At 32.7% G+C, this 27,642-nt stretch overlaps 2 protein-coding genes across 4 annotated transcripts; one reads left to right on the top strand and one right to left on the bottom strand.

Moving 5' to 3' along the window:
* Positions 1-976: 976 nt before the first annotated feature.
* LOC145071362 (uncharacterized) lies at positions 977-4,000 on the bottom strand. Its single transcript, XM_079018263.1, has 7 exons — positions 3,752-4,000; positions 2,651-2,774; positions 2,339-2,566; positions 2,078-2,209; positions 1,859-1,996; positions 1,566-1,781; positions 977-1,260 (listed from the first exon to the last, which is right to left on the bottom strand). The coding sequence occupies exons 2-7, from the start codon at positions 2,666-2,668 to the stop codon at positions 1,117-1,119; spliced, it is 876 nt and encodes a 291-aa protein (XP_078874389.1). The 5' UTR covers positions 2,669-2,774; positions 3,752-4,000; the 3' UTR covers positions 977-1,116.
* Positions 4,001-6,620: 2,620 nt separating this feature from the next.
* On the top strand, positions 6,621-16,253 carry LOC145065910 (TMV resistance protein N-like). Of its 3 annotated transcripts, XM_079013017.1 has the most exons (8): positions 6,621-7,029; positions 7,124-7,198; positions 7,277-7,418; positions 7,880-8,416; positions 9,007-10,102; positions 10,200-10,421; positions 14,752-15,462; positions 15,545-16,253. In XM_079013017.1, the coding sequence occupies exons 4-8, from the start codon at positions 7,929-7,931 to the stop codon at positions 16,136-16,138; spliced, it is 3,111 nt and encodes a 1,036-aa protein (XP_078869143.1). In that variant the 5' UTR covers positions 6,621-7,029; positions 7,124-7,198; positions 7,277-7,418; positions 7,880-7,928; the 3' UTR covers positions 16,139-16,253. The 3 variants fall into 3 exon arrangements, with proteins under 3 accessions (XP_078869143.1, XP_078869141.1, XP_078869144.1); XM_079013015.1 differs by having other exon boundaries at positions 6,621-7,418; XM_079013018.1 differs by lacking the exons at positions 6,621-7,029; positions 7,124-7,198; positions 7,277-7,418 and having other exon boundaries at positions 7,841-8,416.
* Positions 16,254-27,642: the final 11,389 nt, after the last annotated feature.

Raw genomic sequence — 27,642 nt, forward strand, 5'->3', positions numbered from 1 at the left:
GGAGATAGTGCCCGCCTCTGCCGCCGATTATAACGTCTCTGCCTCCGATTCGAACATAGAATAAACAAATAGTATGATAGTTCTTCATTGAGAACGGAGAAGAAGGAAAGAGATTGATGGTTCTTGATATCTTTCTAGCAATGGCTTCCCCTATCACAAAATAGAGGAGGTAACCTTGCTCCGATGGTGTCTGATTAAGGATTTGGATTCATGGTGCCTTTTGAGGTGCAGCTCAACTTCATGGGTATCTTGAAGCTTGCCGAAAGCATATGACTTTGTCGGCGGGTTCTACACTAATGAAAAAAAAAAAGAGAACGGGGAGAGGGATAGGTAGAGGTTGGTGAGAATAGGCTCAATTTCCTTTTTCAAATGATAAATAATACTACATGGGTATTATGGTCATTTTAAATATGGTATGGACTAAAACCGTAATAAAATTGTCTTTTAGGGATGAAACGTGCAAGTTTGGAATTACACTACTAGAAAAGTAGGGTAATAGCTACGGCACAATCCGTAGCTATTCGGTAGGTATAAGGCGATACCTACAGATTTGCTACGGAAAATGCCCTGTAGCATAAATGCCCGTGGAAAATTTTTACCTACGGATATTTCCGTAGGTATAATACCTACAGAATAGCTACGGCCGGTAATTGCTACGGAATACCTACGGATTGCCAACGGATGTATGTTCCTACGGAATAGCTACAGAATAGCATGGCTACGGATTTCCTACGGATTACCTACGCAAGTATTTTCCTACAGAATAGCTACGGAACTGTTTAGCTACGGATTTCCTACGGATTAACGACAGAACTCAAGTTTGACTAAAATTGACTTTCTTCCTACGGAATACCTACAGACCTATTTAGCGACGGATTTCCGTAGCTAGTCCGTAGCTAATTTCATTTTATCAAAAAAAAAAAATTTAAAAATTTAAAAATTTCCATTTTCAATTTGTCCAAAATACACCAAAAAATGTCCCTAATACCAACTTTGACACATTCAATTCCATTGTCTTAAATACCATACAAATGTCTCAAGTACCATACAAATTAGACATAACAAAACAAGCAAACAATACAAGTGTTTACAAATTCAATTGTTCCAAAATACTTATCAATTGTCCTCGGGTGGATTATCGGGGGGACCATGGGGTTGATTTCCAGACATATTTATCATCCTCATAACCATCTCCATTTGTTCTTTCATTTGTTGTTGTTGTTGTTCCATGACAGAAACTTGTGCACGCAACCTATCAACCTAAAAAATGGTGACACAATTCAATACTTAAACAATAATAGCAATTTATTTTAGTTTATTGTAACAATGCATTTTAGTTTATAATTATAGCAATACACTTTACTTTTAAACCATAATAGCAACATATATTTATTTTTATCAATTTAATCAATATTATCAACAAACTACATAACCTTTAACCATAATAGCAACATACTTTTGTTTATTATCAATTTAATCAATATTCTCACCAAACTACCTAGCTTTTAACCATATTAGCAACATATTTTTGTTTATTATCAATTTAATTAGTATTATCAACATACCTCTTGTTGTGTGCTATCCGACTGGGTGGACTTGGTGGATTGGGAAGATGGAGTCCCTAAAAACAAAAAATGTATATCCGATGCTCCTATCCCATAGATAGCACCCTTCTTCTTTCCTTTTCTTCTAAGTTGGCTTTCCTCCCATACATCTACATCATCCTTACGATTTGAAGGATCTTCACCAAATTTGTTGACCAACCCATGCAGATACCCCTCCTACAAATTACAAAAAACATGATTGTCATACACAAAAATGAGACAATCAATATACATAAATGATAAAGATAAGTTACTAGTGCTTCTTTGGCCGTCTGCGAGCAATATTCAATATTTTCATGATTTCCCTCAAAATATTTTTTCTTTGACTCGGCGGTGCCATGCGTCTGCACGAAAACATCATATTGTGTGGGTGGTTTACCCATCAATTTTTCCTACATAAAAGTCAACGTACAATTAATGTAGTTAGTGTTATAACAAAATAAGAATAATAAATTTATTATTGTGATACTTACTAATTTCCTACGGTGCTGGTCAAATCCTATACTACCCGCAGTGTGTCTTGCTGTTGACCCACTAGAATCTGCGGTGTTGCGGTTCTGCTGAGCGATTTTTGAATTCTTTTGCCACTTCTCTGTGGACCAATGCTGTGAAAAGAATATATATATATATATATATATATATATATATATATATATATATATATATATAAGTACAATAATATAATAAGAAATAAAAAACTTAACAAGAAAATAATAATGTATCATATCCGTTACATCACACAAACGTTGCCACACAGTCTCCGGTACGCGTTCGGGGCGGTAGTTATGCATCCCATCATAGTAGCTACAAAACTTTAGGGGGAGGGGTTTCCCATCATTTCGTGCCATGTCGGCAGATTGTTTCCTGATACCTTTCATCCTATCTCTGTATCTATCCTTGAGGACACACTTGAATGCATCAAATATGTTCTCATTCTGTTGTGAATGCCACCTGTACATTGTCTGTAAAAGATAACAAGTAAATTTAAAAATACAAACTAAAAACAAATGAGTATAAGATACAATAACAAGTATTTAATATATTACCCCGAAACGCGAAAACATCTGTAGAAGAGCCTCATTTGGAATATCACTGAACCGGGCCCACGGATGATCTAAATTCTCCCAAAAGAGATGAATACACGCGCTGTGGATTTTTTGATCCCCAAACCTACAGTATTGAAAAAACTATATAAGTATAATTATAACACCAAGAAATTAAGTTTTAAATGATGAAAACACTAACTTTTCCCCATCTCGTATGATGAGGGGCAACAATGAGGCATGAAAATCACTCGCATTCAATGTGTTGACCCGTTTCAGGGTTTGAACATTGACCAATCTCTAGTGTTGGATATTTTTCGCCATGTAAATACCATAGTGAATAACCATTCATGAATCCCCGGGCAATAAGATGGTTAAAAACTGATTCTCTCGGGTGGTAATAAATATTTTTGCATTTCACACACGGACATCTAATTTCAAAAACTTCCACCCCTTCCCTAATAATACGTTGGATGTTTGTTGTGTTCGTGTAAGCAAAATCCAAAAACAAATTGACATAATGTGGCCATTGCGGATTAAACAAACGACGACTATCAAGTCTCTTCGTGTACATCCATTCTCTATTAGACAACATTTTGATCTAAAACTACATTTCCATTTAAAAATGTTAATTAGAATCATAACATTTCAATATAATAGTGTAACATCCCATTTAATCTAATATGTATGACTAACGATACATAACATTTCAACAAATGATCAATATCATAATATGCATTTTAAATTAACTAAAATTCCATATATAAACATTTAACTAACATTTTTAACAAATTTAACAAATTAACTTAACATTTTTCTTATAACATATATATCATATTTAACAAATCTAAAACCTCAAATCCAACCTATATTTCATATTTAACAAATCTATAACCACACATTCAACAAAGTGCAGGAGGAAGTAATTTTAACAAATCTTAAACACCATAATCAACCTAAAACATCACATTCAACAAAAAAATCAACTTAAAACCTCATATTCAACAAAAAAAATCAACCTTATTAGTTCACATTCAACAAAATTACACCTAAAACAAAGTAATTTTTAAAAAGAAACAAAAAAGAAAAAAAACTACTGTTTACCTTTGGCTCGGTGACGGGAAAACGCAGCAGGAAGAAGCACCGGCGGTGACGGGAAAAGTGCAGGAGGAAGGGGCGTCGACCACCAGAGAGAGAGAGGGGGAGCTGCGATGCTGTAGCGTGGTTTTTTTTTTTTTTTTTTGTTCTTGTAAGGCGATGCGAGAAGGGGGAAGACAGAAAAGGGGGAGAAAAGGGGAATATAAATTACAGACATCGGCCAGAAAAAAAAAAATAAAAATAAAATAAAATAAAAAAAAAAAATATGTTGCAGCAAGAATCGAACTCCAGTCTCACAAATATCAAACCAATAGTCTTACCAACCGGCCGGGTATGCCACTTCCTTAAATGTTTAGACTCCAATTGCTTTTATTTTGTTTCTGGAAAAATAAAAAAAAGGGGGCGGGGTAAGAATCGAACTCGAGTCTCCTACATAACTAAGCAACACGATTACCATCTGGCCGGGTATGCCACATCCTTGCTGAGTTTGTCTCCTATTAATTTTAATGCACTTTCGTTTTTCGATTATTGTTATTATTATTATTATTATTATTATTATTATTATTATTATTATTATTATTAATCAAGTCTTAAAAGTTTTTTTTTATATATCGTATGTATGTGTGCTTATTATTATTATTATTATTATTATTATTATTATTATTATTATTATTATTTTCTTTTCAATATTCAAGTCTTAAAACTTTTTTTTCACTATTATTATTATTTTTTTCATTATTTTTTTTTCAATAATAATAATATTCAAAAAAAATTAAAAATGTGGTTAACACACAAACAAACAATTAAAATAATATACGTTTAATGTATAAATTAAATAATGAAAAAATATGATAATTATGGGAAATATGTATATTTGTATAAGTATGTATGTGTGTGCTTATGTATATGTATGTGTGTATATGTATATGTATGCATTACAACGTTAAACAATGAGCAATGGATTATAGTGTTAAACAATGAGCAATGGATTATAGTGTTAAACCAAAAAACAAGTAATGGATCTCGTATGTGCACATGGTTTTATGAATGATATTAATAGCTACAAGTTGGTGAAAAATATAGATAATCGTATATAATAGAGGTGTGAAAAAAACGGAGCGAAAAAAACGACGTTTGGTGCCCGAAAAATCGAAAATAAGAAAAATCCGTAGCTAATTAGCTACGGATTAGCTACGGATTTTTCTTATTTTCGATTTTTCGGACACCAAACGTCGTTTTTTTCGCTCCATTTTTTTCACACCTCTATTATATACGATTATCTATATTTTCACCAACTTATAACTATTAATATCATTGATAAAGTCGCGTGCAGATACATGATCCATTGTTCGTTTAATGGTTTAACACTATAATGTTTATGAATATGTACACATACATCTCACAAACACGTATACATACACATATACATGCACATATACATGTACACATATACCACAACTCATTCATGTATATAAATATACATATACAAACATAATCCATCACAAGTTGGTGAATAGTATAAACATTACAATGCTAAACAATGAAACAGGTACTTGATCCCGAAGGGGCACACGACTTTATGAACGATATTAATAGCTACAAATTGGTGAAAATATAGATAGCCATGTATAGTAGAGGTGTGAAAAAAACGGAGCGAAAAAAACGACGTTTGGTGCCCGAAAAATCGAAAATAAGAAAAATCCGTAGCTAATCCGTAGCTAATTAGCTACGGATTAGCTACGGAATTCTAACGGAAAGCATATTCCATAGCTATTCCGTAGGTAATTCTAACGGAAAGCATATTCCGTAGCTATTCCGTAGGTAATTACCTACGGAATAGCTACGGAATATGCTTTCCGTTAGAATTCCGTAGCTAATTAGCTACGAATTAGCTACGGATTTTTCTTATTTTTGATTTTTCGGGCACCAAACGTCGTTTTTTTCGCTCCGTTTTTTTTCACACCTCTATTATATACGATTATCTATTTTCACCAACTTATAGCTATTAATATCATTGATAAAGTCGCGTGCACATACATGATCCATTGTTCGTTTAATGGTTTAACACTATAATACGTATGAATACGTTCACATACATCTCACAAACATGTATACATACACATATACACGTACACATATACCATAACTCATTCATGTGTATAAATATACATATAAAAACATAATTCATCACAAGTTGATGAAAAGTATATGCATTACAATGTTAAACTGTGAAACAAGTACTTGATCCCAAAGGGCACACAACTTTGTGAACGATATTAATAGCTACATGTTGGTGAAAATAAAGATAATTATGTATAGTAGAGGTGTGAAAAAAACAAAGCGAAAAAAACGACGTTTAGTGCCCGAAAAAATGAAAATAAGAAAAATCCGTAGCTACTTAGCTAATCTGTAGGTAATTAGTATCCGTAGGTATTCCGTAGCCTTTCGTAGCTAATTAGCTACGGAATAGCTACGAATTTGCATACGTAGCTATTCCGTAGCTAATTAGCTACGGAATAGCTACGGATTCGCATCTGTAGCTATTCTGTAGCTATTACGTAGCTAATTAGCTACAGAATAGCTACGGACCCGCTTCCGTAGCTATTCCGAAGCTATTCCGTAGCTATTCCGTTACCAAACTAGGACATCCCATTATGTAGCTGATCCGTAGCAATTCCGTAGCTGAAATTTTCCGTAGCTGTTTTCCGTAGGAAAACACCATGTTTTCTAGTAGTGTTAATTTTTAAAAACTATTTTAGCAAATGCATTATTAATCTAATTTACCTAAAACGATATTATTAGCAGTTCCGCTGGTTAAATTTTGGTTTAAACATTCGTTTAGTTCAGCGTCCACCAAATGTTATGCCAACGAGACTTTGTGTTGAGTTCATGGGCTGAAAGCGGTCTCTGAAACTTCCATTCAACCCTATCGAAGTTAACGACTCCATCTCCGGGCAAATCGAAGAGTGTTATGGGAAAATATCATCTTTAGTTACGGTATCTTGAGAATTTTATCCTGATGATGAGTTGAGCGACTGTGGGGTTTCCGGTGAGGACGCAGTTTGACCGAAAGGCGGGCACATCATGAAGGTGAATGTGGGAGAGTTTTAGATGGCGTCATAGGTCCCACCAATGACATCACATATAATTTTCTGCCTTTTTAACCTGCTCCGTCCAACAACCGGAGACCAGAGTAGAAACAGAGTGGTTTGCTCGATCCGGTGGTTTTGATTTTGGAATAAGGCTTCGGTTTCAATATATTTTGGGTTTTGATTGGTTAAAAGGTAGGGTTTCGATTTTGAATTTTTTGTTTGGATATTGTGTTACTGTCTCGTTTTGTTGGTAGCTTCATCATCATCGCTTCTCCAACATCTATAGGTTCCACCCATGAATCCAAGTTTCTACATCGTGGTTCTATCATCACGTCTTCTCAAATCAAAATCTTTGTAATTGGTAATGTTTGAGTGATAATGAACACATATATTTGAATCATGAGTAATAATAAATTAGTGTTTTGGAAGGTGGGTTCAGACTGCAGCAAAGTTGTCTGGAAGAAGAAATCTAGTTTTACATAAAAAAAAACCATCTGAACAACAATGGTGGGTTGAATTAAGATAACCCCACTACCACCAAGTCAAAGAAATGCAGGGGGTACAAGCTGCTAATGCATGAGGTACAACTTACAAGTCTATTTATTCTCCTCCCACACACAGAAACACGTGATTTTGGCCCTAACCTGATACATATTTTGTATAAAAAACAACATTATTGCATGAATAGTCAAAAAAGGTAAGAAGTTCTTGGCTTCATTGGATAGTCAAGTATTAATAATAATAATAATAATAATAATAATAATAATAATAATAATCACCTTACCAAGTCGTGCCACATCATTGATGATCTCTATCTTGAATATGATGCTGACATGATGTGAAAGCAACTCCCTTTATATTGAAAATATAGTGCTAAGATATTATTTAGTTTTTGTTGATTGGAAATTTCTTGGAAACTCCTAATTAATTAAGGAGGTACCTACTATCTTTTATTTTCAATGTGCGAACTCTTCACTCTATATAAAATATCAAGTGATGAGAAATCTCTTGGAAACTTACATCACTCTTTCTCTGTATATAGTTCATTTCACTGAGGTGCTCAAACCACATCTCAACAAATCAACACATACATGGCATCTTCATCTTCATCTTCTGTACCCGCCTATCCTTCTCCATCATGGAAGTACCATGTTTTTCTTAGTTTTAGAGGAGAAGATACTCGCAATTCTTTTGTGGGCCATCTCTACTCAGCTCTTGAACAAAAAGGAATTTACACTTATAAAGACCACAAAAAACTTCCCCAGGGCGAGTTGATTGGTCCATCCCTTATGAAGGCTATTGGAGAATCATATATTTCCATCATCATATTCTCTGAAAACTATGCAGATTCTTCATGGTGCTTAGAAGAACTTGCCTATATTATGAATTGCAGGGAAACGAGAGGCCAAATCGTTATTCCCTTATTTTATGATGTGGAGCCCTCTGAACTGAGAAAACAAAAACAGAAGTATGGAGAAGCATTTCTCAAACATGAGCTGGAGAACAAGACTAAGGTTGAATCCTGGAGAAAAGCACTTGTGGATGCAAGTAACCTTTCTGGATGGGACATTGCCAACAGGTAATTTTCTTCAATATTTTTGCATTTTTTATGCTAAAGACATGTGTGGTCTGCAAGACATTTATACTTGTACCTTAATTATAAGCTTTTTATACAAATGTGTTGATTATTCTTGATGATGCTGTTGATAAACAGAGGCTTTGACTAGATCACACGATCATTTTGGTAAGTTAAAAGATAGATGCATGTGATGGTAACCAGGTTATGTAGGATTACGTGAACTTCATGTGATCTAGGATTATGGATAAGCTCAAAATTAGTTATGATATACTTCATTGAGTTCTAATTCTAATTTTTTTCTTAATGCCTCAAGTTAGAACGACAAACCCATTTTGCTCTACTTTTTGTTATTAGAGCGACAAATCCATTTTGCTCTACTTTTTGCTATTAGAAGCTAATTAATTGATATTTCCCAAGAATTTTTTTTCCAACTTGTGATGTTAATTTACAGTTTCTATTTTGAATGTGAAATATAAAGGGTAATTAAGACTTTATTTTTTAATTTTTTTTTCTAGTTTATGAAAGCCTGAAACAAATCACCTCTTTTGTGAGTATGTTTTAATTATCATCCTTGTATATCCAATATGTAGGCATGAATCAGAGTTCATCAAAGAAATTGTCAGCAAAATCTCAAAGATGTTGCATCCACTAACTTCAAGGGTGAATGACAACCTGGTTGGAATAGAGGCTCGTGTGCAAGATTTGAAATCAAGGTTGAAAATTGGGTCAAGTGGTGTGCTCAAGATTGGAATATGGGGGGTTGGGGGTGCTGGCAAAACTACTCTTGCGTCTTATTTTTATGATGAAATGTCTAGGGAGTTTAATGGTTGCTGTTTTGTTGAAAATATTCGAGAGGAATCAAGCAAGTATGGTTTGAAAAAATTGCAAGAAGAAATACTTTCAAGTATTTTGAAACACAATGAAGTGCTAGGTGGGGTTAAGGAAGGTTCACAGATGATAAAGGATAGGTTATCCCATAGAAAGGTGATAATTGTCCTTGATGATGTCGATCAACTTGACCAACTAGAAGCATTGGCTGGATCACATTATTGGTTCGGTGAAGGAAGTCTAATAGTAATCACAACTAGAGATGAGCATTTATTAACTGCTTTTAAAGTAGATGTTATACACAAGATTAGATTGTTAAACGATCATGAGGCTATTCAGCTCTTGTGCATCCATGCACCCCGGGATAAGATACCTATGGAAGATTATGGGCTGCTTTCAAAAGAGGTGGTCCGGTATGTTGATGGGCTCCCATTAGCACTCATGGTTATCGGTCGTTTTTTATGTGACAAAAACTTGAATGAGTGGAGGAGTGCCTTGGTTAGATTGAAAGAAATCCCACATGATAAGATTCTGGAAAAGCTAAAAATCAGCTATGATGGACTTACAAGGGTTGAACAAAAGTTGTTCCTAGATATTGCATGCTTTTTTAGGTGGGAGAAGAAAGATAGGGCAATGGAGATGCTTGATGCTTGTGGTTTTCATGCAGTTATAGGAGTAAAGGTGTTGATGCAAAAGGCTCTCCTAAGTATTTCGAATGGAATGTTTGATATGCATGATCTGGTGCAAGAAATGGGACACCACATTGTTAGAGGAGAACACCCTGACAATCCTGAAAAACATAGTAGGATTTGGAAGGAGGAAGATGTTGTAAACATATGTGCTATGGATGCAACAATGGTAATGATTAAGATAGCTATTCATCATATATATGTAAGTATAAAGAAAGAAAGATCTTTTAACTCAACCCCGGCACCATTTTGTTCCTCTATCACAGGAACTTGACATGATTGAAGCAATCAGATTTAAACACAATAGTGTGGATCACATACAAAGGTATAAACATCTTCAACCGTTTGTTGCAAACACAAAGAACCTTAGGTGGATTGAATGGCAAGGTGATCTTGCAAGTCCATTGCTTACTAACTTTCCACAAAGGAAGCTTTGTTGTCTAATATTGCATAACAGCTCTCGTACACAACTTTGGGAGGGTTATAAGGTAATTCTTAATCTTATTGTCTATCTTTTATGTCCTTTGTCTTAAGAACAAATGGCTTCTTAAAATATACTTGTTTAAATTGAGTCATCAGTCATATAATGTCATTATGTAAAGCTCGTCCATATAAATACTCTTTTGTCTTATCATAAATACAGATAATTTTCATTTGTTTTCTTGAAAGCTAGTGCTGTTTTATTACTTAGGTAAGAGTTCAATCTAACTCTATTCTTTCTGTTTCTTGATAATCATTATAGAACATTAAGATCAATGTTGTTAAAATTGTGATCCTAAATAAGATCGTTCGATCTTATGATCTTACCATACAAATATGATTTCAATCTTGATAGGGTCGGTTTAGGTGTAAGCCCGGTATAAGATCATTAGTGAATAAGATCGTTAATAATTTATCTATTAAAAAGTAAAAAAAAAAAAACATTTAGAAAATGATATTTTCATTATCCCTTTTATTAAGGTTTTTATAATCTAATGGAACATTTTAGATTGATTTATATATAAACGAATAAAAAATATGATTTATATCTAAGTTTTATCTTTTTTGTTCACTCTCTTTCCTAATTTAATAAAACATCTAAGCTGGTTTTACCATAGAATAGGGAAATATTAATTATATAATATTTACCATGTTAGATTTATACTATATAACTTGTCATGAATAGATGAATATAGAGGATCAAATGGAGTTTTCTTGTGTAGCATGTTTGTATTCCTTAATGTTTGAAATTTGGACCTAAGATTTTTTGAATTATTTAAGTTCAAAGTTCAAATATTTTTTGAATTTGTTGGATAACTAATCTTGATATATATTACAAATCATTCAAAAAAAAAAAAGACTACATTTTTAGTAGGATCATGTCCTGATCTTGTGATCTTGATTTTGCAGAGAGTGTAAAATGATGTAATATATCTTAACTAGGGGTGAGTATGGTGCGGTTCGGTGCGGTTTTTGGTCAAAACCGAACCGAAAACCGCAACTTCGGTTTTTTAAAGTTTAGAAACCGCACCGTTCGGTTTTTATGCGGTTCGGTTTTTGCGGTTTTTTATTCGGTTTTTTGCGGTTCGGTTTTTCTTTGCGGTTTTTTCTTCGGTTTTTTGCGGTTCGGTTTTTCTTTGCGGTTTTTTTGTCATTTTTTTTTATTTGGTTTTTGTTTTGCCTTTTTACTAAAACTCAGGTAACTCAACGAGTTACTTTGACTCAGATGAGAAGTCTTAATCATTTTTTGAGAAACTTTACGTAGAGATGAGGAGCGTCAAAATTTTCATTCCCAACAATTTGCGACTCCTCAAAGATGTGAGTTAAAAGCCATAAACTTGACTCTCTTATATGAAATGTGAGAATGATGAATATTTTATCTCAAATGCGACGAGCGATACTTTTATAAGACTGAAAAAATTAAAGCTCAAATGATATCTTGGAGATGAACCAATACAACCACCTCTTTTTTTGAAATCAAATAACATAACCACTCATCCAACATGCTTCTAATGCTTGAATATAATACAAATTAAATATAATATTTGTTTCACAGGTACATACCATAGTAGCAATTAATGTATTCATAAAAATGATATTATCATCACTAGTACTCTTAATATTAAAATGTTAAAAAATATAATAACATTATTTGTTCTTGTAAATATCACTATATATATGCTTAAAAATATATAATCATTCTCTGATAAGATAGATATTTATGTTTATAGAAACTTTAATTGTCATGAGTACTTCGTTCTTACAAATATCAACACTTAATATATATATATATATATATATATATATATATATATATATATATATGGTACGGTTCGGTTTTTTGCGGTTTTCGCAAGATTAGAAACCGCACCGCACCGAACATTTTTGGTTTTTACAAAACTAAAAACCGCACCTTCAGTTTTCATTTCGGTTTCGGTTTTTCGGTTTCGGTTTATGCGGTTTTTTCGGTTTTTTGGGTTCGCGGTTCGATTTTTGCTCACCCCTAATCTTAACAACCTTGATTGACATAATTGATTTGGGTTAAAAGATATATTATTTTGTTTTTATTTAGTGATTTTAAATATTTAACTAAACAATCTATTTATTTAGTGATTTTAAATATTTAACTAAATAATCTAGTACTTCAAATGATTTTTGATTATCGACATGTAGAAATAGTAACTGATTGACACACACACACACACATCTCTCTCTCTCTCTCTCTCGCTCTCTTTCTCTCTCTCTCTCTCTCTATATATATATATATATATATATATATATATATATATATACTAGGCGAATGCCCGCGCGTTGCGCAGAAACATCTATATAGTTGAACTCTTTAGAAATATATGAGTTTTTTTTTTTAAATATAACAATAACGTTGTTGTTAAATTTGATATAATAATTTATATATACTAAATTGATATAACATATTGATTATTTTGAATTATATGATAATATATACATTTATTATAACTTCATAATCTCAATTGTTTGAATGACTTCTACCTGCGAGTTACACATAAATAAAATTAAATATAATATATGATTTGATGTTATTTATAGTTGCTTTTATTGTTAATTGATTTTTTTTAAATTTATTTGCTTAATGTTTTAATTTCTATCATTATAATTATTTAAAACATCAAACATTGTTTTTTTATTTTAAAGCTAACAATATAATCATTTATATAGAGTTGTTTTTAACTATTGTTATTTTAAGTTATTTTAAGCTACTTATTTGGAAACTTTTAACGATTATAAAAATATATTTAAGAAATATTTTAGTTAAATTGAGATTACAATTTAGTTTTTTTTTTCTTTTATCACTACAATTTATCACTTTTTCCTATTTACAAAATATTCTTTAGTTTTTTAAATGGAACTGAAATTTATATTTGAGTTGACATTGTAATGTGCAGAAACACTTATATAGTTGAAGTCTTTACAAATATATATATTTTAAAATATAACAGTAACGTTGTTTTTAAATTTGATATAATAATTCGTATATTAATTTGATATAATATATTGATTATTTTGAATTATATGATAATATATATATATACATCTATTATAACGTCATAATCTCAATCGTTTGAATGACTTCTACTCGCGAGTTACACATCAATAAAATTAAATATTATATATGATTTAATATTATTTATAGTTGTTATTTTTAACTAATTTTTTAAAATTTTTTTGCTAAATGTTTTAATTTCTATCATTATAGTTATTTAAAACATCAAACATTATTTTTTGATTTTAAAAGTAACAATATAATCATTTATATAGAGTTATTTTTAACTATTGTTATTATAAGTTATGTTAAGCTACTTATTTGAAAATTTTTAACGATTATATAAATATATTTAGGAAATATTTTAGTTAAACTAATATTACAATTTAGTTTTTGCATTTATCACTATAATTTATCACTTTTAACTATTTACGAAATATTATTTGGTTTTTTAGTGGAACTGAAATTTATATTTAAGTTGACACTGTAATGTTATAGTTAAATTAACAATTTAAGTATTTTGTCCAAACTGTTTAAAAGTTGTAGTTTTAAACTGATAATGGTTTACATCCAACAATATTTTAAATCAAATAAATTAAGTATAATATGTTAAAATTTAAAGACATAACTTGATAAATAGAAGTAAAAATATTATTTTAAAATTGAAATTTAGTCTATTTATGATTACACTTTAGGTTTGATATTTATTTAACCTTATTAACCAACTTATAATCATTATTAGAAAGACACTATAATTTATCACTTTTAACTATTTATAAAATAATCTTTGGGTTGTTTAAGTTAAATAAAATTTATATTTAAGTTGAGTCTATAATGTTATATTTTAAATAATAATTTAAGTATTTTATACAAATTGTTCAAAAACTATACCTTTAAAATGATAATGGTTTACATCCAACAATATATTAAAACTAATAAATTAAGTATAATATGCTAAAAGTTAAAAAACATAATTTTATAAATAGAATTAAAGATATTATTTTAATATTGAAATTTAGTTTATATATGATTACACTTTAGATTTGATATTTATTTAACCTAATTAACAAATTATAATTATTATTATAAAGAAATTGAAAAGTCATGGAAGTTTCAAATGAATGTGGTGAAAGGAAAAAAGAATGGGGGTTTCAAATGCATGAGATTCAAGAAAAAATGTTAGCTTTATAAGTATATATATATATATATATATATATATATATATATATATATATATATATATATATATATATATATATATATATATATATATTCTTTGAACTCACCATGATACATTTTTGACTTGTATACAATAGGTCCTGCCAAATTTGAAGATAATGGAACTCTGGTATTTGTCTTTCCTAATGATAACACCAAATTTTAATGGGCTTCCACATCTTGAAAGATTCAAGCTTACTGGATGTCGGCTATTAGAAGAGATTCATCCATCGATCGGATGTTTGGAAAGGCTTGTCTTCTTATCTATAGAAGATTGTAGGAGACTTAAGATGTTTCCACCCATTACCCAACTAAAGAAACTCAAGACCCTTTCGTTCTCAGGGTGCTACAAACTTTTTAAGCTCTCTGAGATCCAACAGAATATGGATAATCTTCATTTATATAATAGTGGTGACACAAAACTTGGGTTACAATTTTTTTGCAACTTACAAGAACTCGTCTTAAGAAAGTTGGATCTGAGCTGGTGTTGTTTGGAAGATGATGACATGAGCTATGCTCTTTGGGAGTTACCCAACTTGCAAGAACTCAATCTAGAAGGAAATAAGTTTTCACAATTAAGTTTTACTTGCTTACAGCTTCCTCGGCTCAAACGCCTCGATGTGTCATGGTGCAGAAAACTTGTAGAATTGTCAGCGCTGCCATCAAGTATCGCTATTGTTAAGGCGGATCATTGTAGGTCACTTAGAAGCTTTGGAGATGTTTCAAACTGTAAATGGTTGTGGAACTTCTCACATCGGTGGGAGAGCAAACTTGGTGAAGCTGGCATAATACTAAACTCCATGCTCAAGGTTTTGTTCTACATACCTTTACAATTCCAGTCTTTATTATATAAACCTACACATCGTAGTTGAATGTGCTTTTTTATGGCAGGGAAATGCTGTTGAAGATCACTTTATCAGTGTCGCTTTTGAACATCAGATTCCGAAGGGGTTTGTGGGTAGGTTCTTTACGGGGTACTCATTTACAAGGTGTCGTCCACGTGATGCCAATGATAATGAGCACACATTTACATTGCGTCTTCCAGATGATTGGTACAATGACTTTTCTGGGTTCTTAATACGCATTGTTACCAACAATAAACTTCCGGATATTAATATAATATTCACGCATGAGGTATATGAAAAAGATTTGAGATTTGAGATTTGGCAGGACTCAAATGAAGCACCGGGGCCTGAATATTTAAAAGGAGAAGTAAAGACATATGTGGGATATGTTTCTTTTAGTTCCTTGAGGCAGACCACATCGTTAAATTCATCATACAATATTATTTCATTTTCCATAGAGGACATGGACTGGAGTTCGTTTGCAGCTGAACTTGTTCCTAGGGAAAGAAAAGATGATGCCGATAAATCACGAAAAGTCGCAACAGATTCAGAATATTTGAATGATGAACTTGATATGCGCAAGGCATTTATTATCCAACATGATTTATACTCTTTTATCCAGATATTATGGCAACCTTAGGATACCATCTAGCAAACCCAGTACCTATATCTATGACTATTTTTGATTCGTAGTTCATGCTCTCGTTGTTTTCTTTTCAGTTATTATTATGATCAAATGATCATGTTGTTGTGAACCAACGTCTTGCTAAATGCGCTTTGTCTTAGTGGTCTGTTTATAGTTTTGCTGTTTTCTCTTTATATACTAATTTGAACATTATGAACTAGGTGTGAGACACAAGTATTACATAGGTTTATTTAAAAAAAAAATATGAAATTTTAACAATTTGAGAAGTTTTGAATTTATAAGAAAAATGAGAAAAAAAAATTTAATTATTAAAATTAAAAAGACTTTAATACATTGAATACATTACATATATAAATCATTTCTAATAAATACCTTACATATATATTACCTAACATATTAAATGTGAAATTTTAATTTAATAAAATGAAAAATACAATAAAATGACAAATGGAAAATAGAAAATTCAAAAATTCTAGAAAATGTCATGTGTCCAAATAAAAAAGAAAATGACATGTGTCAAAAAAAACCTTGATTTACTAAGGATGATATATACCTTGCCAATTCCCCCTTCCCCCTTCTCCTTCTCCTTCTATGTTTATAGTTTTCTCTGTTTCAAGGGTGGTTTTGCTAATATTTTTCTTCATTTTGAGAGTTGGTAGTTTCTCTTACAACTGATCACCTTTTTCACATCTGAATTTAAGTTTAAAAAATAAACAAAATCCTTAACATATATGGATATCTGTTGAGATTGATTTAAATTAGATTAAAAAATGTGGTTTTGCAATGATTATCTCGTGGAGTTACACATAGGGATGTCAAAAAGTCCCGTGGGACCCCGAACCCGTGGGGCCCCAATACCGAATGGGGAATATTTGTTAAAAAAATCGAAGACAGGGGCGGGGGTGAGAGCAATTTTAACCCCCGTTTTAGTTTTGGGGGCGGGGGCGGGGGTGGGTAGTCCCATCCCGAACCCCTAATGGGGACCCCGTTAATATATTATTTATATTAATATATATTAATTATAAAAATATAATAAATAATAGCAATGATTTTGAACTTTCAAATTCAATTAAATATCATGTTTTTAAGCTTATAGTATAACATTTTTAGATGTTATAATATTTTTATTTTAAATATATAAACTTATGCTATAAATAACTATATTTATCCAAAATGGTTTATTTTAGCTCAAAAAATAACTTCTTTTAGCATAAACAACACCTTTGTTCACCCAAAAAAACGTCAACCCAAACGGGGGCACAGAAATAGGGGCGGGGGCGGGAATGGGGAGGCTACAGATTTCGGGGGCAGGGGCGGGGGCGGGAGAACAGAAAAATTTCGGGGTTGGGGGCGGGGGCGGGAGAACAGAAAAATTTCGGGGTTGGGGGCGGGGGATGCAATCGCCGCCCCGTTTGCCCCGGTTGACATCCCTAGTTACACAACTTGTGTTTTCAAGTAACCGAAATATTTTTTTTATTTCGAATATGTTTATTGGGTATTACACCATTTAAACTTTGTATTATAATGTTTATATCGCTTTGAATGTTTGTTCAAAATTCAATGTAATTTTATTCCTTATAGCATATCAATTAACAATTACGTACTACTATTCCATGTTGTCACCACCACTACTTGCCACCCCACCACCACCACCTATTATATTCTATAAGAGAACTAGATATATAATGTGTTTGATTTTTTCACCCACATGGCACAATGCATCTCGAGATAATTTGTTCATATTTTCTGCAACACTACCACAGTACCACTACCTCTTTAAACTATTATATTCTATAAGAGAACTAGATATATAATGTGTTTGATTTTTTCACCCACATGACACAATGCATCTCGAGATAATTTGTTCATATTTTATGCAAACATTTATTACTTTAAGTTTTTTTTTTTTAACAACAAATCTAACCTACTCCTAGCAACGCCTATGTCCCGAACGAGACTTAAACCCTCGACCTCAATGAGGAAGGGCAACATCTGGTACCGTTGAGCTACAAACCCTTTACTTTTAGGTCTTAAATCTGCTATATGGAATCTACATGAATCATCTGTGTTAATATAATGTTGATAGTAATCATTAAACACCTTAGCTAAAACTTTCATCTTCTTCGTTATTACAAATTGTTGTAAAATGTGCTATTAAAATTGAAACGCATTGGCTATGGTTATGATCCTGTGGTTGTCCACATATTCTATGACATGATGACTTATCCGTTCATTTTTTGTGGCAATATTTTTATGTCGTATCTTCCTCATGATTACCTTAATGGATTTTCTCCTAACTCTTGATAGGGTTCTTTAATCGATTATTCACACTCTCTCATCCTATGCCTACTCAAACCCTAATCGATGTTATCCAGACTCCACCAAGTACTAAATGGATTTTCCCCTAAACATGGTAGGTTTTAGTCAATTTTTTTCTATGGCTTTCATAAATGATCTTCCACTTTTAGAACGCGACACACACTTTACTTGTGCGAAGTAAAGATGATATCTCTATTGCCTTAACATGATTACCATGATGTATTATATTCTTTTGGAAGTAAGAGACAAACTAATTGTTTTGGAAGAGAGGAATTAACATTTAGAATCATCTACAATCCATGAAATTTCATTATGGATTGGACCTTTTCAAGTTACAAGCCATTGTTCTTTCTATCTTTATGATATTATTTTCATTTATTTAGGAGTTTGGGGATCTTTAAAATTCTTGTATACAATGCTATAAATAAAGGATTTCTAGTCATTCAACTTTCTCCTACTGGCGTGGTCGATCTCTTAATATAAGATCTTAGTGCCTTTATGATTTTCTCAAAAGGGTATCCACCCATTTATGAGCTCATCATAATATACAAATAAATGCAACCTCCTCTGTGGCAGATCCAATATATCACAAATGTGGTGTATGGCCTCACTTAAAAATATTAGAAGTGGAAGTGGTCGACCTAAGTTGGGTTCGGGTTCAATTTATTTAATAATTTGGTTGAAAATTTCAACCAAACCCAACCTGTTTATTTAACTGAGTTAATATTTCCAACCCAACCCAACCTTTTACTCTTTTAGATAAGTAGGTTGTCACCGGGTTGACTTGTTTATGTAGTTTCCGACCTAACCTATTAAATAAATGGGTTAAACTTGGGTTAACTCATTTAAAATCAATTAAATAAAATATATAATTAACTATTATACTACTTAAATTATAAGACCTAAATAAAACTTCATAATTATGACAAAAGCACAATCATAATTCATAAATACAAATAAATTGTTCAAATATTAAAAATGTTTAATATCACAGTGATTTTGGAGAGTGACCAGTATTATCAGCGCTAAAAAAAAGATAGAAATTAGATTGAATTTTATTAAACATAAATAATAATAATGCAACATTATAATTTACTAATTAATACTTTGATTAATACATTATAATATTCAAATAATTATTAAATTAAATATACATATTAAAGTTAAATGGGTTGACCAGTTGAAAAGGGATTGATAATTTTTACCCAACCTAACCTATTTAATTAAATGGGTTAGACGGGTTTACTCCTTTAAGTTAAATGGGTTGAAAATCTCAATCCAACCTATTAATTTTGGATTGGTTCAGGTTGGATTGACAGGTTGGATCGATTTTTGTCAGCTCTATAAAATAACATCCATATAATATTTTAACAAAAAAAGAAAAAAATTATGAAATTGTATAATTTACCCCATTTATTTTTTTGGCACCCATTCTTACCGATAAAACCCAACAAAACCTAAAAAACGCATTTTTCTATTTAATTTTCATTATATTTATCCTTTATATATATGAATGGCCCATAGTTGGTGTTGATCTAGATCCGCCGCCACTGAACCTCCTTACATGTATCAACTTCTTGTGGTACAATTCGTCTTGTTGGCAGTAAACGTATGAAAATGTACTTCTTTAGAAAACAATAAGTCAATAATAATCTATGGTTTGTGGACACACAGTTTAGCAAAAAGTATTGGTTGTTAACATAATATCCATTGCTAATCACAAAATGGCAAAACTATTGCAAACTTAAACCAGAATATCAATCAACCTATGATGACTACAAATTCACATAGTACAAAATCGACAAGTTTTATGTTCAAATTATTACAAAAAGAACACTGGACCTAGGTCATTGCCTAAATGAAAATTGTGGTACTTTTTCATATGATGTTATGGAAAAGTACTAAAAATTAAAAGCTACCACGTTAAAATATAGAAAATAGATTTTTTTTCTTGGAACATTATATATTTTTTTACATTTGTTGAGATATTTTGCAAAATTATTAATGAGTCCCACATAAATGATATCTACAAATTTATCTAATGTTCCATATGTATGACAAAGTTATAGAACTAGTCCCTATATATGGGAAAATTACAAAAATAGTCCTCTGCAAAAATTATCTAATTGTCCTTATGTTTGAGAAAGTTATAGAAAATTGTCATTATGTAATTATGTTTTATCTAATGGTCTCTATGTTTGATACAGTTATAATTGGTCCTGCAAATTATCTAATAATCTTTATGTTTGAGAAAATTATAAAAATAATCAAAAATGGTCCCTATATAATAACAAAATTACAAAAATTATTGATGTGTAACTCAAAACTAGAGAAACAGGCCACTTGTAAGACAAAGTTATAAAAATGGTCCCTATATAATAACCATATTACTATATTAGAGACATGTTCCTTAAATAGCCAAATTACAAAAAGGTCTTTATGTCAAAATTATAGTAATCGTCTAGGTATAATATTACAATTATAGAAGTGATCCATTTATAGAAAAAAAAAACATTATACAAATGAAATCGAAAATATAGGATAATAGAATTAATAAACTCGATCCAACATGCGAACACCTCAATTAAGACACAGGTAGGAGGGCTCCTTTATCGCACCCTACGGTGGTGACATGTCACCGTGGTGGTGCAGTGAAGACGACTCTGAACGGGGAGAGGGTCTGCGGTTAGGCCACCGCACGAGGAAACTTTACCGCAACATTTTTTTTAATATTGATTTTTTTACTATTTTTTAACGGATATATTTAGAAAAAAATTGCTTTTTTTGTTATTTCTTCTACTATAAATAAATACTCTCACTTCTTGTTTTAAAACACAAATCAAACACCAAACACTTCTATATACTTTTGATACATAATTCAAAAATGTATTCATCGTCATCCACTTCGTCTGATACATTGGCGTTGCGGGAAGTGAGGTTTATCGTAGTGACGAGTCTAGAATATAAACTCATGTGGTTCACTATTTTATTGATACCGATAGAAAATGAAAAGAATCAAAAAACTACTAGTTATGGTTCCGGGTCGGGTCGTTTAAGCAAGAAACGAATACTAGTTGTGGTGTTGTCTGCTTGTGTTTGTGACTTTCCTGTATTATGGGAATAATCAAAATACGGTTTTTTTAGTATATTTCCTTTTTCTAACCTAATTTTGAATGTAGTGTCTATTTTTTTGGATAATATTTTATGTCAGGGGCGTAGTTAATATAGGACAAAAGTGGTTCTTGGCCCACCCACACAAAAATTAAGGTTACATATATATGGTATGTATGATATATATTTTTGTTAAATAAAAGAAATTAGGGTTGTGATATGTCCTATTCCATTCAAAATTTCAAATTAGTACAAAAAAATTATGTTGTCTATATCGATTAGAATCCGTTTTAGATTATTTTAATGATGCAAGACAACATCGTGTGCAACTTAAAATAAACAATTTAGTTAAGAATGTATATATAGTTACATTTTGTTATCGTTTGAAGAATTTTGTCAATCGTTCATTTTTTTATATTAGTTAGCCTACCCTAAAACAAAATTCTGACAACGTCCTGTTTTATGTGAATTTAGTTTTGGGTTAATGAAATATAAAATGTGGGCTTTCAATTGTTGATTTCGTTTTATTTTTAAACCAAACAAATTAAAGTATGTCACCTCAAAAAATTAAGATAGATCATAATTGATTTTAGTGTATAACTTGTAATAACTTTTTTTAAATAAGGTAGGTCAAGTGACCTACCTTTAGACTAATTAGCCTCGACTAATTAGACTCGCCCCTGGTTAATCGGTGACGTTATGTGAAATTGAAGCGGACCACAACCAACTTGTGAATATATGACTACTTTACGGATGATGTAGTCTACATGGAAAAATTCAAACGCCAGTTTAGGATTAGAAAGGTATTATTTTTACGCATTGTTAATGATATAAGAAATCGATTTTCATATTTTCAACAAATGATTGATGGAAGAGCTCAAAAATGTTTCTATACAATTCAAAAATATACACCTACAATTTGTCAACTAGCATTTGGAATGAGATCGGACTAATGAGATGAATATTTTAGGATGCCAGAGCAAACTACGCATGAATATTTATATAAGTTTGCTAAATCTATGATCATTCTCTATCATGGTCCTTATTTATGCAAGCCGACAATTAGCGACGTCCATCAATTATATAAGACACATGTGAAATGTCCCGAATTTCAATATAAAATTGTCATTTTTAAAACAGAGGATATCATACCATTAAATCATAAAAAGTAACATTTAGTTATTTTGATAACATAATTTAGAGTAATAAATTCATAAGTGTGAGACATCTCAAAATCATAAAAGCAGATGAGGAGCAATCACATCGTGCTCTTCCTTGTACTGATGAAAAGACCTATAACATTTAAACTTAAAACCGTAAGCACAAACCTTAGTGAGTTCCCTAAAAATACCACATACCACACACACACACACACACACACACACACACACACACATATATATATATATATATATATATATATATATATATATATATATATATATATAAAACGGGCCTCGCCCAACAGATATATAACAGACCCCACCCTAGAGGTACATTTCTATCCATGTGAATGCTATGGTCCACCCATAGTCTTACAATCAGTTATGTTGCTATATCCCCACTACAGTCTTTCCTGCAACCCCCCCCCCCCCCCCCGCCCACCCAATTGCCTTTCATGAAAAAGTCACAAAGACAGTATAACATACATGCATACTTAGTATGCTACATATTATAGCGAGAAGTCTCATATGAACTACTCAACAACAACCTTAACAATAGAACAGCTAACTCAAGTTAACTAAAGCCAAACCCGAGACCAGACCTTAGTCGAATACTCAATTCTACCAAAATTTGACCAAAAGTCACACTTAGTAAAAAATCAACGGTTAAAGTCAACACTAACCACCACGCCATGGCCAATCCTTTTGGCTATGTCATGGTCGCTAAAGGACAAAATAAACGCATGACTCGCAGTCCACCGTGCCATGGCCAGCAGCCCACCGCGCTATGATAAACGTCCAAAACAACTTAATCCATTAAGCTCTCAACCCTTAAGTCCAAAGCTCTAAAGCTCATATTTGGATGCAAATGATGTCTTAATGGATAATGTTTCCACCTTTATCCATTCGAACATCCCAAATCAACTAGATCTAAAACCCTAGTTTCTTAAAAGTCTAAAATCCTACTTTCTTTAAGTATGGAGTAAAGAGATCCCTTGCATGCACTCTCTACTCCATCAACATAATAGATCAAAATTAGAACATTGTTTAGTGATCATGGAGTTGTCCAAACTCCATATATCAAAAACCATTTAAGTGACCAAAACATTAAATAAAGCACTAAAACTTCAACTACTCCTAGATCTAAAGGTGAAACAAAATAAAACAATGATCTTTATGACTTACCTTAGTCCAAAAGTATGGAGAATGCAAGGGTCTTAAAGCTTCAAACTCCCAACACTACCTTTCTTGCTTTCTTCACCATACATCCAAAACATCCACCAAAAAAGGCTCAAAGAGAGAGGATAAGCTAACAACACTGAAAGGAGGTTAGGGTTTGCTCCCAATGAGCTCTCTAATGTGATGAGGGCTCCAACATGACCTAAAACACGAAGACATTACCTTTAAATACGTAGGACAACCTAATTTTTATAGGCTTTGGCTGCACACGTCACCACACCGTGGTAACCTTCTTACCACGCCGTGATGACGGGTTTCACTTATTCCATTTCAGCTTTAAACAATCATAACTTCTTTATTCTAAATTCGTTGTCAGTGATCTTTATATGCATAGGAAGGTATTAACAAGCCCACAATTCTATTTAATTACTTTTGAATTAATGCATACCGAATTTAATTCATTAATACATGCAAAGAGTCCAAAATATCACTTTTTCCCATTTTACCCTTTAACTCCAAAGCACAATTCAAGGGATTAAATTACTTAACCAACATCATCAACCCCCAATTAGATCTAAACTTCATGTCATTGAAACCCAAGACCTTTACTCGATCAAATTACAACTCGTTATCCTGAAATTAGAAACATCTTGAAACTAGATGTTATAACATAAAAACAAGCATGGGTTCCTTGGAATGCTTGGTAGTATTATGTGTATGCATTGTGGGTGGTTAATGTGCCATAATGTATGGTGCGATCAATTTATGCAAGGTGATTAAAAGCAACAGACAATAATTTTTGAAGCAATGACGTCCTATGATCTTCGGATATGGCATGCATTTTTTTGTGCATTGGGTGCCAACAACGACATCAATGTTCTAGACCAATCACCAATATTCAACGACATCTACTTTGAGAAATTGTATAATGTGTCATTTCAAGCAACTGGGAAATCATACAAGCGTGGGTATTACCTTAGGGATATATCTTGATTTAACTACATTTTTGAAATCATTCTCATATCCAAATGATGAGAATAGAATAAAGTTTAAGTCGGCCCAAGAATCTGCTAGGAAGGATACTAAGCGAGCCTTTGGTGTTCACGCTGATTTGGTGGAATTGTCGCTACAATTATAATAAGAATTTTCCGAATGTCGAAGGAGTGGGTATTGGTACGGGTGCGTACACAACGAAAAAAGGGGAAATATACAACCGAATTGGACACCACAACCTTTAGGTTGATTTGGTGGAACACATCTTCAATGCTCTAAGTGAATCCCGTTGTCAACAGTTTTAAGGAGCAGTTGTTTGACGATACATATGACGAATCATACATGTTTGTAGAAAAATAAAAGTATGTATGTCACCCACCAGTAGTATGCTAAAGTGATGTAGGGCTAACGTGATAGACCAATAGTATGCTAAAGTGTGGTATGAGATAATTAGTATAGAATAAGATGAAAATGCAAAAGAAAAAAATGGAACTCAACGAAATTTCAAGACAAATCTGAAAAACAAAATTCCTTATGAACAATAATCTTCTGATGAACAGACATACATTTTCCTCCGGCACCACTTTTGGCACCACTTCTGAACCCTCGTCGGATGCCTCATTTCGATCTAAATAAACAATTTCTTCTTTCCAAAACGAGTCTTCTTAACATGGTAAAAAAAGATCCCTTCGCCCTTACACATGAACATAGATATGAAATCGATATTTGATACATTTAGATTGATTTTAGCCCTATTTTTTCATTAGATCATAAGAGTATATAGATATGAAACCGATATTTGTGGAAAAAGAAATAAGAAAAATAAGACATCAAGGATGGCTTTATTGATGCTAATTTCTAGTTATAGCTCCTCCCTTTACATTAAAGAGGCTAATTTATTAAGAAGTTGGCTTGGTTCTATATAAGAGCAGTTCCCAACTGAACCAACTCTATTTCCAAGTTCTCATTTTTCTTCTTGGCCTCTGCCAACTCTATTTTGGTTGTCTTTTTTTTCTTTCAAGGTTTACATGTTGAAGTGATATAGAAAGAATAGAGATGATGGTAACTTTCTCCTTCACTTATTCTTCAAACATTTAGCCTTTTATAATTTTTTTCATCACCATTAGACAATACATACCAGGAATTGTCTCGGAAAGAGGGGGTGGGGGGAAGGGGGGGTTTCTTTGGTTTTTTTGGGTAGTCTCTACAAGACACAACACACATGCACAGGTGGATGCACCCCTAGTCTTGACACATTTTGACAATAGACGGACATATAACCTTGTTCTTGATCTTTATACAAACTTGCAATCTAGTTGTTGCTACTAGATCAATGACGGTGAAGGTAGGCGTAGAGATGGATAGCCGGTGGTGAAGATATTTTGCTGGCAACAAGAGCCCTTTGTCACGGGTCGACTCGATCATCGTGGGCCACTTAGTGTAACTTCGACTAAGTCAGGCTACAACACTTCCTTGAGATGAATAAACGATTAAGTGAGCAAGAGAATAAGGCTTTCGAGTTTCTACAAACGAAAGAGAACTTCTATTATAAGAGCTCGAGAGAATACAAGAAAACTTTCCGATGGTTTGGAGCAAATGAGCTCCTTCCTATTTATACTTGTCCTTCCCCCCCCCCCCCTTGGGAAGTTTCTAGATATTACTACATTAGTCCTATATTCTTGACTAATCTAGAATATTCTACCAAGTTACATATATTTACAAGTCTTCATGAAATGTTCTAAATCATTCTTCGATGTCCTAGAGAAATCTAGGACGTTCCAAGGTCTAATGTGCTATACTTATAAGTTCTCCCATTTTCTTGAGTACTCCGGAAGAGTCTAGAATCTCGATTGTGACACCCTCCCCCACCTAAGTTCTTGACAACCTCGTCAAGTCTTAGATATGTACTCCTCGATCTTGCTTCAGAACTGCCACAGATCTTGTTCTCGTTCCCAACTAGACTCACTATCGGGTAGTCCCTTCCATCGAACATAATATTCTGTCCAATTGGGTAAGCCTCGTTTACGAACTGTTCTATCTGCTAGGATTTCGTCCACCTCCTTGTCATACGAGACTACGTTTGCTACTGGGGCTCGATGTGATTTGCTCCTCGATGGATCTTCTTCATCGCGATTGTAAGTCTTGAGGAGACTTACATGGAATACTGGATGAATCTTTAAGTAGGATGGTAATTCTAGCTTGTATGATCGGGGTCCAACCTTTTCGAGAACTTTGTATGGCCCCTCGTATCTTCGTGTTAAGCCTTTGTGTACCTTTCGGGTGGATTTAAACATCCTTTGTGGGAGTTTTACCATCATCTCGTCCCCTACTATGAACTCTCTTGGCTGCCTCTTCTCGTCTGCTCATTTCTTCATTCGCTTGGCTGCCTTGTGTAGGTAAGACTTTGCTATGTAGAGTTCCTCGTCCCATCCTTTGACAAACTTGTACGCAGGTGGGCTTGATCCTTTGTAACCGTTTGTTAGCTCTTGGGGCGTCAATGGTTATTGGCCTATTACAATCTTGAAAGGACTCTTCCCCGTAGCCTCACTCTGTTGTAAGTTATATGAAAATTGGGCCACATCAATTAGCTTGGCCCAATCCCGTTGGTTTGAGCTGACAAAGTGCCTCAAATAAATCTCGAGCAAGTGATTCACCCTCTCAGTTTGGCCATCGGTTTGAGGGTGGAAACTAGTCGAGAAGTGGAGTTCTGATCCCATTAGCTTAAATAGCTCC

This window comes from Lactuca serriola, chromosome 8 (assembly GCF_051521515.1).
Source record: "Lactuca serriola cultivar US96UC23 chromosome 8, Lser_US96UC23_V15, whole genome shotgun sequence".
Classification (NCBI taxonomy): Eukaryota; Viridiplantae; Streptophyta; class Magnoliopsida; order Asterales; family Asteraceae; genus Lactuca; species Lactuca serriola.